Source organism: Uloborus diversus, chromosome 1, assembly GCF_026930045.1.
Source record: "Uloborus diversus isolate 005 chromosome 1, Udiv.v.3.1, whole genome shotgun sequence".
Classification (NCBI taxonomy): domain Eukaryota; kingdom Metazoa; phylum Arthropoda; class Arachnida; order Araneae; family Uloboridae; genus Uloborus; species Uloborus diversus.
Window position 1 is genome coordinate 160152487 of NC_072731.1, and position 13473 is coordinate 160165959.

At 31.9% G+C, this 13473-nt stretch overlaps 1 protein-coding gene across 1 annotated transcript in view; it reads left to right on the forward strand.

Annotated features, from left to right (window-relative positions):
* The window catches only part of LOC129233253 (FERM, ARHGEF and pleckstrin domain-containing protein 1-like), a 141309-nt gene that overhangs the window by 74609 nt on the left and 53227 nt on the right, over positions 1-13473 (forward strand). Inside the window, exons 18-19 of the mRNA XM_054867307.1 lie at positions 11606-11664; positions 12467-12538. Of these exons, the coding sequence (XP_054723282.1) occupies positions 11606-11664; positions 12467-12538 (131 nt within the window). The remainder of the gene's footprint in view (positions 1-11605; positions 11665-12466; positions 12539-13473) is intronic.

The window sequence follows — 13473 nt, forward strand, 5'->3', positions numbered from 1 at the left end:
TAGCAGGTTTATATTCATATGTGTATACTAATAATGCAAAATTACGTACAGCACGAGATAAGGTTAATTTAGTAGAAAAACATCCTGCATGGGTGCCCAACTGAGGGGGGGGGGGCATTCAAATTTTTAGGGAGGTTTGTTTTGAGGAGTATTTTTCGGAGGGGGAGGTTCTTTGCAATGTTTAGAGGGGTGCACCCTTGATCTTAAGAGGTTGAAGCTGCATCATATGTTGAATTTATTTAGAAAAATAGAAAATAGGATATCCCATAATTTTGAAACTTTTTCTCGTGAGCAAATGGTGCATAAAAAAATGGGGGGTCAGAAGTGAGGGGTGTTCAGGGGCAGTACCTCTGAAGCTGTTTTTTTTTTTTTTTTTAGATGAGAGCATTCTTTTACTGATTAAAATATAAAAGTATGGAACATGGCGTCAAAAATCAGGACTGATGGAAACCGTAAACTTCGCCCGTCTAACGCAAAGTTGAACTCTTATGAAATAGCATAAGAAAAGTCCATTTATTTGGCATTTTGTCACAAGATAAAGAGCTTTCTCGACTATTTGCGAGTACTAAAGGACCATCTTATTGTAGCACAGGATTTGCTGGGCGGACCAAACTGTATTTCAGTAAGACAAAGCGCCTTCTGATGCATCCAACTCACCAAATCTGTAGTTCGAATCAAAAAGATATTTTCTATACAACATACATGTTCTTCATCAAAAGCTTTTTCTTAGAAAGTGTTTTGACACAAATTTGCCTTTTAGTTCAGAATTTATATTTGCCTTAAATTTGCAAATAGGCACTAATGTTAAGTTTTTTTGAACTGTATAAAATTAAACAAAATATTGTTCAAATCAAAAATTGAAATATAGTAATGCAGTGCCCCCGCCGAGACGAGACCCACGTGATAACAGGCCAGACAACTCCCCTCCCCTCTCCCCCCCCCCCCCGCCACCAGTAGTCGATCTATGAACTTGGCGCGAAACTTTGAAAGCAGTGCAGTCTACCAGTTAAACAATAGTGCTTCTTGGTCTGGTTGAAATAGATGAAATAGGAAATATGTAACTTCGGCTGCACATTTTTGAATACAATACTGTTGGATTTATCTCATCCTTTCCACGTACCGGAATGTAGACAGGGTTCGTACGCCCTTGAAAAACCTTGAAAAGTGCTTGAAAAAAAAAGTTCATTTTCAAGTGCTTGAAAACCTTGAAAAAGGTTTTAAAACCTTGAAAAAGTTTCTTAGTGCTTAAATTCTCCCAAAAATCAACGAATTGTGCTTAGAAGTTTTAAAAAAGTATTTCATCAATGCAATTTTCTGAGCATGTGTTCAGTATGCAACATCGCGAAAAATTGCTTCCGTGTTTGGGATTTCAATCCTTTTGCATCTTGTAAATATTTTGATGTTTTTTACAACCGAAAGATATTTTGACATATGGGACCTTAGATTAATTTATTTTTTGTTTAATTTCATTAATTAACAAAGAAATTAATTTGGAAACCATGACAACATTGACCTTACTCGGGTTTCGCGGAAAATTGCTCTTGTGTTTGAAATTTCAATCTTTTTGCATCCTGCAAATATTTAAATATTTTGGCTAATCAAATGTTAGTTTCGCATATGCTACCTTAGATTAGTACATTTTTTATTTAATTTTAATAAAAAAACAAATAAATTTATTTCGTGGGAAACATGCCACGTCGAACGAACTCAGACTTTGCGAAAAATTGCTTCTCGTGTTTGAAATTTCAATCTTTTTGCATCTTGCAAATATTTAAATATATTCACTAATCGGATGTTATTTTCATATTTGCTACCGTAGATTAGCATATTTTATGTTTAATTTCAGTAAAATATAAGTTTATTTTATGGGAAACATGACAACATTAAACTTAATTCGCGAAAATTTGCTTCCCTTGTTTGAGATTTCAATCCTTTTGCATTTTGTAAATATTTTTATATTTTTGGCAATTAGTAGTTATTTTGACACTGCTTCATCAGATTAGCTTATTTTATTTTTTATTTTAATAACTAAAGAGTTAAAGAATTTATTACCTTGGTCTTGTTTAATTATTTGCTAATTTATTTTTGCAATTTTGAATGATTATCTTTACCTAATTTTTGGTCATAGCAGATTTTTTTTTTTTTTTAAACTTAAATTTCAGCAGTTGAGCACCTAACAAATTAACTTAAAGTTTGTATTTTAAATATAAAGTTGATTTATATAATTTTATTTATAAGCACATCATTTTTTTATGTCTGCTAAAATAAATAAGGTGTATAACAGGGGTGGTTGTGTTATGATTATTCACTTGAAATCCAGTAGTGTTCGTTTTTATGCTTTTACCTCCCTATATCTCCAATTTTCCCCTTTTCCTCAAATGTTCAAAATTACTTCTTTATTAAGGTTGTGGGTACTTGGAGCTTACCGAAAGAGGCTTTAATCAGCAAAGGGGTAGATAGCTTAAGGAGGGTCATTCATCTTCATTTGGATCTAATAAATTGACCAGTACAAGCCTAGATAGGCCCAGTGCCTGTTGTTTGTTATCAACAGGCACTGGGCATGGTATTTCTATGCAAAATATTTTGACTTAATAAACTATTTTATGAATTGTATGCATAGCAAAAGTTGTTGTTGTACATATGTATATTCAAGTAATAGGGGTCTTAGTTTTAAAAATTATTTCCCCCCCCCCCTCGCCCCATTTTGCTCTTTGAAACTTTCAGGTAATTTTTTATGAACTCACAAATCACCTGAATATTATTGCTTTTCTAAATTTACATTCTAATTTCAACAATAACCCATTTTTTCCCAAAATAAAACTACTTTTGTCATAATATATGTCAACTTCTTGTGAATCTTTTCAATTTCGAAATATGGCTCTATAAATCTGAACTTGCACATTTATTGTCTATTGCAAGTTAATCAATGAAAGCTGAATAGGCTCAAGTTTGCATTCACAGTATTTATCACTGCTTAAGCTGCTTTTGTATATTTTGAGGTGTAGAGACTGGACTGTGGACTTTCATAAACTTTTCTTACTTCCTAATTTTTAAATTTACTCGAGGACAGTTGAAATGCCTTATTGTCTGAACAGCTAATAAATACATACGAATAATTGATTTGCATACTTATAAATGATTTGCAAACCTAATATTTTTAGAACTTAATAGTGAAAACTGAAATAACTTTCTGGGTAGTGTTTTTGTCCTAACCGCCCTTATATTGTAATAAACCACTGTATAGATATTGGAAATAAATGTTGAAACCCGGGGGGGGGGGAGTGACTTCAAAAACTCCTCTCTGGCAATGCCATTGAACTTGGGTATTTTAGTTTCTTCCCTTAAAAGTTAAAAGCACTTATGAAAGGTTTTTTTTTAAGTATTAATTTGCTGATTCTAGAACATATACAAACCTCTGACTGCTGCAACCTTTGAAAAACCTCGAAATTAAACCTTTTGGTATCTGCTTCTCTTTATGACCAAACTTTTCAAACATTTTCAGAAAAACTTTCAACGCAGTAGGTCTTTCATCAAAGCGTCTCTCGTTGTAGAAAAAGCAATTTTGCTTTCCAATAATTTTTTGTATTATTGCCTTATTTCTATGTGTTTGTAGTAAATGAAATCTGCATACAATATTTTTAGTACAAATTTATGATATTGCCTTGAAAACAAAATTTTTTACCTTGAAAAGTACTTGAAAAGTGCTTGAATTTTTTTCTGCCTAAAGGGTATGAACCCTGGTAGAGGAAATTAAAAAATATATATATAATATAAGTGTCTGCTGAGTGAATTTGAGTCAGCGATTTCCGCTTCCGAACAACCTGCATGTGAAGAAAAAAGCTGGGCGTCTCATGGAATAAATTTTAAAGTTCGGAGGTAAGTACTTTTCTCAGATAAACAAATTTACATTTTATGCAGTTAAGATTACTTAAGTTTTCCTCCATTACACGAACAATTGTCAGTTTCCTTTCTGATATCTTTGTCTGTAATTTGTAATTTTACTATACTGCTTTAATATTTGAAACGGTTAACTTGCAACTTTTTATTTCTTTATTTTTTCAACTTTGTACACGCATTTATTCGAAATGGATTTTCCAAGCTGACAATATACATATGTCAAAATTTTCTGCAAATATACTTGTTGCTATCAGAAGCAACGTAACTTGGTGTTGATATTCAGTTAATATGTAAACAAGTTTATTGAAACAGGCTTTTAACGGAACTAATCTTATATTTTCCGTTTCGATTAAATTGTTTCATACGCTAGCATGTGTTATTTTGATCAAAAAACATTCCTTGATGGGCTTCCGTAGTTCTGAGATAGAAGATTAGATTTGAACGCCGGAGGTCGTGGGTCCGATACTCAAACATTTCCCCCCAACTACGCCCCTGCAATGTTATTCAAATAAGCTGGTTCTGTGTGTAAATTGAAAAAATATATACGTTTTTTTTTCACTGTTGTCTTTAAGTTTTATGATATTTATGCACACATTGTGGTTAAGTTAACGGTATTCATAATTTCTGGGCTTGCGAAAGATTAGTTTTGAGCAGTGGATACACACCGTGTTTTTGCCAAATGCTCTGTGCTTGTTTGTTTATGCTTAAAAAGGGCAAAATATCTTGAACTACATATTTTTTGAACTCCTTGGGTTTTCTGTTAATAAGCTTTCAGGAACTCTGAAACTGTAACATAAATTGAATTAAGGGGCTGTCTATAAAGTATTATGCAAACTTTTGAACAAATTCCCCCCCCCCCTCCTCCTCGTTACATGTAACGCTGTTCAACATGAGCATATTGTTATAAACAACGCGTGATGTCACACTTCTTGTTATCCCCTCCCTTCCCCCTGTCACAAAACTGTCACATTGATTTCCTAAAAGAGCATACTCAGCAAAATGTTGATCTAACTTTAACATATATGAGGTTTTAAGTATTAAAGAAAGTTGCTAAAATGGTCATTCTATGAAAAGTTTTTTGAAAAAGGTTACTCTGTCATCAATTAATGCTTTTTAAAATAATTTTTCAAAAGCCTAAAATGATGAACTATTAAAGCCCCCCTCCCCACACACAAGAATCATTAGCAGCAGAAAAAGCTGAAAATGGAAAAGTAGCCGAATTCCAAAAAAAAAAGGCTGTTTAGATATTGAATACATTCTTTGGATGTACAACATACAGTATTCATGATGTTGTATTATTCATTCTTTAATTAACGTTTTTCAAGTTGAATTCCTGTGTAATTTTTCGAGAGTGCCCACCGAAGGGGGGGGGGGGTCGGAATCATAGTCTCATAGTAATGATAGCTTTTCAACGGCTATAGTTATAAATAACTGTGCCCTTGAAATTTTAAGGGAGATGGAGATGTTTTGGGGGTTTTTTTTTTTTTTTTTGAAGTTTTCATAATTGAAGGGGGTAGGGCACCGTCTACTTTGGGGGATGGCACCCAAGCATTCACGTCTTTTGAAAAGCATAAATTTGCTCAGCTAAGTTAACATTAATAATATGGTATTATGTACTTTAATTTGATGTTATGTCTTTCAAACATATTGCAGTCATGTTTCTCGTTTTCTTAAGTAAAAATGTTTATTTATTTTTTAAAATTTCATTTAATTCTTATTCAAATGCAATAGTAATATTATTTTTTGTTTTGATGTACAATTGTAAAATGAAAGTTCATTTATTTATTTGAATACTTCTTAAGACTTAATGTTTCAATACAATATACGAGTAGTTAAAATGCGATTAGTTAAAAAACAATTTCCAATGAAAAATAAAACTGTGTTTATTTATCACTTTGTTTTAACATGATTGTAAAATAAAATCGTGTTTAGTTATTTGAATACTTTGTAATACTTATAAATGTTTTTATGTTAAATACTATGAATTAAGCTCAGTGTATTTTTTAATGTATGATTATCGGTTCCTTTTTATGTTTTCAAATGAAAAAGTAGAACTTGTAATGCTACTAAAATAACAGAAGACAATAATAAATAAACCAAATAGTTTTATTTAACCAAAATATTAATCGAAGTGCTCACTTCCCAATATCATTGTGGATCGACAAACGATGACGTCATTTGCTAGTTGGATGGCCTTCCTATCTCGAAGGTCTCGGCCGAGATCTTTCGAACAAAAAAAATTGTTCAAATCGGACCATTCAATCAAAATTCATTGAGAGAAGGGGACAGATGGACAAACATTTTCCCCCATCTCAATACCTTACTTTCCAATTTTTAATTTTTCGATATTTATTTAGCAATTTCATTTATTTTTAAATTTTTTTGTTTTTTGCAATATTTTTAAGTTGCATTAAGCATTCTTTCATGCTTTTTTCTTCTTTCTCTGACTTTTACTGGGAAAGTAGGCTAAAAATGAGTCCCTGAGATTAAGCAGAATCCTCACTCCCTTGAGAGTACAGTCAACTCTCTCTTATTGCGGTTAATTTGTTCCAGACTTTACCTCGATAGCTGAATTTCCGAGAAGTAGGATTCTGTATTTATAAACCGAATATTTTCCTTGTTAGAGCACATAAAACTTACTTACGACTATTTAAATAAGTTTTTAAGATAGAGCACCCTAGACATGAAACAGCACCCATAGCCACCATTAAAGTTGTCGTATTCAATATATTGCACACAATAATATTCTAGACTAAAAAGATATCACGTTGTTAATTATTGGAAATAAACTACACACACACTTGTACTTCTTACGCTGTTACTAATCTATGAAAATAGGTCAACTTGTTTGATGATGAATTAATTGCCAGTTAGTGGCGGTATGTGCGCTAGAGATGAGTTCGGGCTCATTTTCGATGGCTCAAGCCCGGAAGCTCCTAATCCGAGCCCGAGCGATACTATCTTGTTCCAAAATTCGAGCCCGACTGAAACGCTCGAGTCCGACATGATTAAATTAAATGTTTTATCCCAGTTTGCGTTTTACATTAATCAAATATGGCTAGTTTTGTTGCAACAACAAATATTTCTAATACTTTTTAAAAATCTTTCTAGAAATTATAAATGAAAAACATTTTAAATATTATTATTATTTTTTTTTTTTTTGTAATTCTCTATTTGAGATGCAGTGCTATATGGTAAATTGCAATAGTAAGTACAAAAAAAAAAAAAAAGATGAGTTTCAGTTCTATTTATTTCAAATTTTTCATGTGAAGCAAATATCAATTAAAACCTTTTACCTTTTAATATTTTTTGAAAAAAAAAAAAAAATATGTAAGTTAATCACATAATGAAAGCACAGAAAATAAAGATTAAAATTTCGTAGGATCTTTTCCTCACGATTTAAGTTTCATACACTTTTACAAAAAAAGTGAAGTGAAGTTTTAATTTCCTTGTGTAAAACGAAAACTAATCTCACAAGAAAAAAAAAGATAAAGAAAAAGTATTAAAAGTATTTGCAACATTATTTTATAGAACTTTAGCATCTAGTTCAGTATTGCAGTTGTTACATTTTAATCAATATTCAAAATAAGTCAAAGTGAAATGTGAAAATAACGTAAGCAATTAATATTCTTTTTCAAAAATGGTGTACAGTATAAAATTATTTTAAGTACTTTTTTGCGTGAAAATCATATCAGCTTTCTTTAAAGTCAAAGAACCATTTACATTAGCACTACCATTAGCTATATGAAGTATGTAAATTTTCAAATTAAAATATCATAAACAAATATTCATTTGTTTTCTGATTTTACTCTGTAAACAAATGTATGAAGCAAATTTCAATTTAAAAATCTGATTATTAAAAAAGAGCATCATTTTATTGCATAACAATACATTTTACAAGTTTATAGTTGTTAATATCATTATCGTTATTTAGTTCTGCACATACACAATCTCGAAAGTAGTACCACAAAGAATTTAAATTGTTCTTACGTAGTTTAAAAATAATACCACTTGCATTACATCACAGAACTTAGCTTCGAGATAAATATTAAAGTTGCTCTTTTTACTTTGAATAGATACTCAAAATAAGTCAAAATAGAAGAATTTTAGATGCGAACACATACGTTTTCGAAAAATAAATTTTCAATATTATGATCACTTTTACATTATCTTCTTAAGTTTGAGACCTTAATATCCAACATTATGTACTGTAGAAAAAAAGTATACTTTCATACTAAAGTATGTTCAATATAATATATTTGTACTGAAACCAAATAGGAAATGAGTAGCTGTAACTTAAATACCTAGAAAATTTGTTTTATGCTATAGGATGCAAGAAAAACTTACCGATTACTTGTCACGGCTGTTATTATGAGAATCCGCACCAGAAGAATTTCTTTTAATAACTGGGTACACTCTTCAAAATGTAACAAATAATGTGTAAATTAAATAGAATTCAGAATTTCCGAATATACAATTTTATTGAAGCTTTTTTAAAGGTGTATTACTACTATTTTTTTTGCCTTTTTACATTTCTGGATTTCCTAAATTTTTGACTTTCCATAATGTTTTAAAAAAAGAATAGCGTCCACTGAATCTGGGTTTAAGTTACTTGTTTTTTCTTCCAAAACACTACCAGCTGAGCTGAAATCTCTTTCACTAGTTGTACTACTGGCAGGTATACTTAAGATTCTCCTTGCGTTTTTTGCCAAATTAGGGAAAGGAGATGTCTTCCACCAATTGAGCAACTTTTCATCAGAATCTCTTCCTTCAGAGAATATTCCACATTACTTTGAATTTCATCTGTGGAAGTAGGCAGTGTTTGAGAGTCGCTCCACTCATCAAAAATGTCTTTCTCATTATTATCATTTGTAATGATCGTATTATGAACGTTTTGAGAGCATGCGGGCATCATTTGGCGTATTTGCGTCAAAACGTTTGATTTCTCTTCATCTGTAAGCATTTTCAATGATTTAAATTTAGGATGCAAAAATGTAGCCATTTTGTGAACATCATCAACTTTTATTTTCTTCTCAAGCCATTTCAACGTATTTTCCTTCTGCATTTTCTTTAGTTCTGAATCTGTTATTTTTGGAGCACAGAACTTTTTGAAGTACTCAGTCCAAAGCAAAACTTGATGCAATGTGGGACGCAAACCACTTTCAAGTTTCACACTGGCATCTTCAAAGACTTTTAAAAAGTCTAGAAGTGTTTCCAAAACTTCCGGACTAATGTCTTCTAATCTGTGAATTTCATGCCGCTTTTCTAAGAAATCTTTGATGTCTGGGAGTTGTTCCATCACTGATCTTAACATATGGCTGAGAGTAGTCCATCGTGTCTCAACTTCTTGATGGACAGTTTTCTTCAAAGCCTGCACTGCACCTGATTTCTTTAAATATCTCACCAGAGACTTGCAGTTCTCCACAGAGGATTTAAAACTGAAAATTCCTTCGCAGTTTCAGTATAACTATGCTTGAGGACTGTATTCAGCAAATGACACATGAAAGTTAGTCTTTTACAGCAATTTAAAGCTAATACTATGTTCGACCCCTCATCTGTGATAAATGTGCAATTTGTCAATAGTGAGGTTTCAAAACCAGTTGTTTTCAGATTGTCCAAAATTTCTGTTAAGATGTTAGCACCAGTTTTCGGAATATTTGGGAAACTGCATGTAGATAAAACCATGGGTTTTAGTTCAAAATCATCATCAACAAAATGACACGTAATACAAATGTATGACATTTGTCTGTATGGTTCTGTCCACAAATCGGTTGTCAACGCACCTCAAATGTCCTTTAAAATTTTGTTAATTTTAGGCAAAATGTTCTTTCTGCACTCTTCTGCTGTCAGATGCACATGTTTAGATATCGTTGTACAATGTGGTATGATATCTTTAACATTTACTTTTCCTAGTGCAGCTCCTAAGTTAATTAAGTTCTGTGCTAAATCCAAAAATCCTTGGCCTTCAACTACGTCGGAAGGTCGCAGGTCATTGGTGCACAATTTCACACAACTTTCTAAGTTTTTCGATTTTTCATTAGAAGTTATGCGCTTTGCTGGAGTTTGAAAATATGTTTCAAGAGGTTTAGCTGCAAAACATGCATTGGTACAACTCTTAGCTTGCCGAGAAAGTCTGCTTGATCCAGATGAGCTTTTGTATTTCAAAATGCTCTTACATGAATCGCACTGAAAGTACTCCAATTTTACGTTTGACACCAAATCAAAAATTTCACGAAAATGCATCCATATTGAAGATTTTCCAACATCATTTTTCATACATTTATATTCTCCGGAATTTAATTTAGTTAGAATATATTTATTATCGTTCATACTCTAAAGCAAGTACGAAAACTATGATGATGATTCTCGAGCTTGGAGTAAACGTAAACTAAAATGGGCATTCACTTCATCCTAGACAAGCACGAAAACCCTCATTCGAATTTAAAAAAAAAAGCCACCAATTGCAACCAATCTTCTTCCAGTAAATACTATATCTATACCAGGATCTTTCCCACTATTACTTACAATGCTCCTTTCAAAGTCGTAACAATTTCGTGAACAGTCAACGTAAGAAGAAAGTCGTTTATGACTTCTCTCTAATGACCTAAGCACCATGGGGGGTTGCGTCACTTTGTCTTCACTTTCGACTGACCATTCAATTACACCCCAAGGGTTTGCAGAACGATATCGTTCGCTTTCCAGATGTGAAGGCACCTGGACTCGATGAATAGGAGATAAAGTGATAGATGTCATTTCTCACGCTCTTTAAGTAACAACTGTTCTCCAATAGATATGACCATTTAAGTTGTATTTGTATAGAGATTGAAGAAAGACTTTGCTATTAGCCTGAGCCCAAAATCTTTTTGAAGTTATGGAGCCCGAGCCCGCTTCGGGCTGTCGGGCCCGGGCTCAGCCCGTCTCATCTCTAATGTTCCCCCATTTTTCCTCAACATTCATCCGCATTAAAGGTATTACATATACAACTTAAAAAGCTAGTACATTGTTGAATACCATCTACACTACAGATGTATTTATCCTCTTGCAATAATACAGTGATTTATACTTTTCAGTTAGTGCTTAACTAAAATGAGATGCAATTCCCTTCACTTTCTTCGGAGATTTTATTCCTCCACTCCCTCAACTAGTAGAAGTACAGCCCCTCAAAAGAGCTCACCTTACTTAAAGACATACTTTGTTATTCTTTTGTAGTAAAAAGTTTACATGAGAACATAAAAAAGGTTAATAACTATGTTTGAAAAAAAGAAAAAACCGCACAAAGAAGCGAGGGATGACTGTATTTCAAGATCAGTAAGTATCAGTAAAGGAGTGAGCGACTGACAATGCTACATTTGCTAATAAGCAAAGTATACAACTTAATTTGTTTTATTTGCCAATAAACAAAGTAAACATCTGTAATCTTCTAAAGAAAGTGAAGAAAAGTAAATAGCTATTGTATGCATTGCTCGTGAGTCTTATATTGATCCCCACTCTTAAAGTTTTTTCAATTAAACAGTTTCCAACTATGTTGATATGTAATATTCTTATTTCTAAAGGACTTTATTTAATAAGACTGTAAGAAACATTGGTTGGTAATTTATGTATATTGTTTTGGGGAGAATTTAATTTCAAAGTCCTAATTATTTGTAGTTTTCTTTGTCTTCTTTTTTTTCTTTCTCTTTTTAACTTAAAATAATTATTTTTCTTTCAGACTTAATTGAGATTTTGAAAAGTCCATCTGAAACAATTGCAAAACAAATCATACCAGTTGTAAGTAGCGGTTTTTATTAAAACATCAAAAAGTCTCCCTTTTTTCTTTTTTTTTTTCTTTTTTAACTTTGTAATACAGTCAAACTTTGTTATCCCGACACCTGAGCTTCAGAACACTCTGGATGTCATGGCACTTTTTCAAAGTCCCAGATTTATGGCATATAATCTTAATGTTAAGTTGCACCGGATATTAAGACATTTTTGTGAAGCTTCGGGTAACACAACACTTTGGGCTGCTTAGACAACATGGAATTTTTCTTTCCTATTGAAATATTTTCAGTAAAATAATGAAAACATTTGAAAAAATTTATTTATGGAATTTTTTGCAAGCGATAACAGCTTATTCACTTGTAGGACAGAATTTGTAAAATCAGGGTTCCACAGTATATGTTTACAGTCAATACCACTCATATATTATTGAAATATTCGATATTATTTTGATATTCTATTTTATCAGACATTCTATATTCAGTAAGTAGTTGAACCGAACTGTTGCTTCAGTCACTAGTCTTGGCAGTGCTAATTCTGTATTAGCTACCAGTTTGTTTGGCACTCTTGGCTACCTTAAGAGGTTTTCCACCTCCAGCTCAGTCACCCCTACGCCAGGCTGACGAGCGCTAATAAGCACGAAACTGCAGCCCTTGGCTGGAATTGACTGAGCTGGCGGTGTATTTCATGTATTCTCTATTCACTTCAAATTGAAACTAAATGTCTAAAAGCTGGTGAATAATGTTTCATTAATATAAGATTGCTTTATCTAAAAATGGAGTTCATATTCTCTCTCCTTTTTTTTTTCTGTTAGGTGAACTATGTGAAACTTATGGAATTGCAGCGAAGTTTAGTTGGCTTTTCAAGTTTATTGAAGAAAAATCGGGTAAATTTATCATGCATATTCTCATTTTGTATGTGTGTGTTGCTTCAAAACTGTAATCTTTAAAGCATTTTCTTTATTCTTATTGAAAAGTTTCAAACAGAGTTTCCCAAACTGTGGTCCGCGGACCCTTGGGGTGGGTTTTGGACAATTCAAAACTGGTTTAGGACTGAACAGGTGGTTTTTACCGTCCTAAACTGTCTAAAACTGACCGATAGTGTCAGAAATCCAACCAATTTGTATTTACTGCAATATTCGTAATGCATAAATATAGATATGAATGAGGTTTAAGTAATGAGTATTTGATAATATTTTTCTCCAAAATGTTCATCTAATATAAGTATTTTACTTTAAAAAATCGCCAATAACTCTGTTACATAAAAACTTCCTTATGTAACAGTTGGTAGAGTTATGAAAGGAAATTCACAACACTAGAAAGACAACTATTTTCAATTGTATTTATAAATCAAAGGAATGTTATTAAATGTGCAATATTTAGGCTCAAAAAAAAAAAAAAAAGCTAAATTTTATTAATGGTTTTTGCAAATAAGTTTTACATGATGTTTTAACAAAAATTATTTTTCAAATCATAGATTAAAGAATAAGAAATTGATGATTAAACACTTATACTTTAAAACTTGTACTATTCTTTTTTTAGTTCATATTTTTAATATAATACATTCTGCATCTACAAAGAATAGTAATTTTATTTATTTAAGTCAATTATTGCACTTCTTTTGCACACATGCATAAATGTCAAAAAATTTCGTTAGTGGAAAAAAAAACTCATGCATACAAATTGAAATTTTTAATAAAGAATTTAATTTATACATAACTAGATTTGTCACAACGCTCTGTCACAAGTTTTGCACATTTCTCGACCGATTGAGGATGGTATCAAATATTCAAGCTATGGCCAGGCTTTGACTTTCAATGAA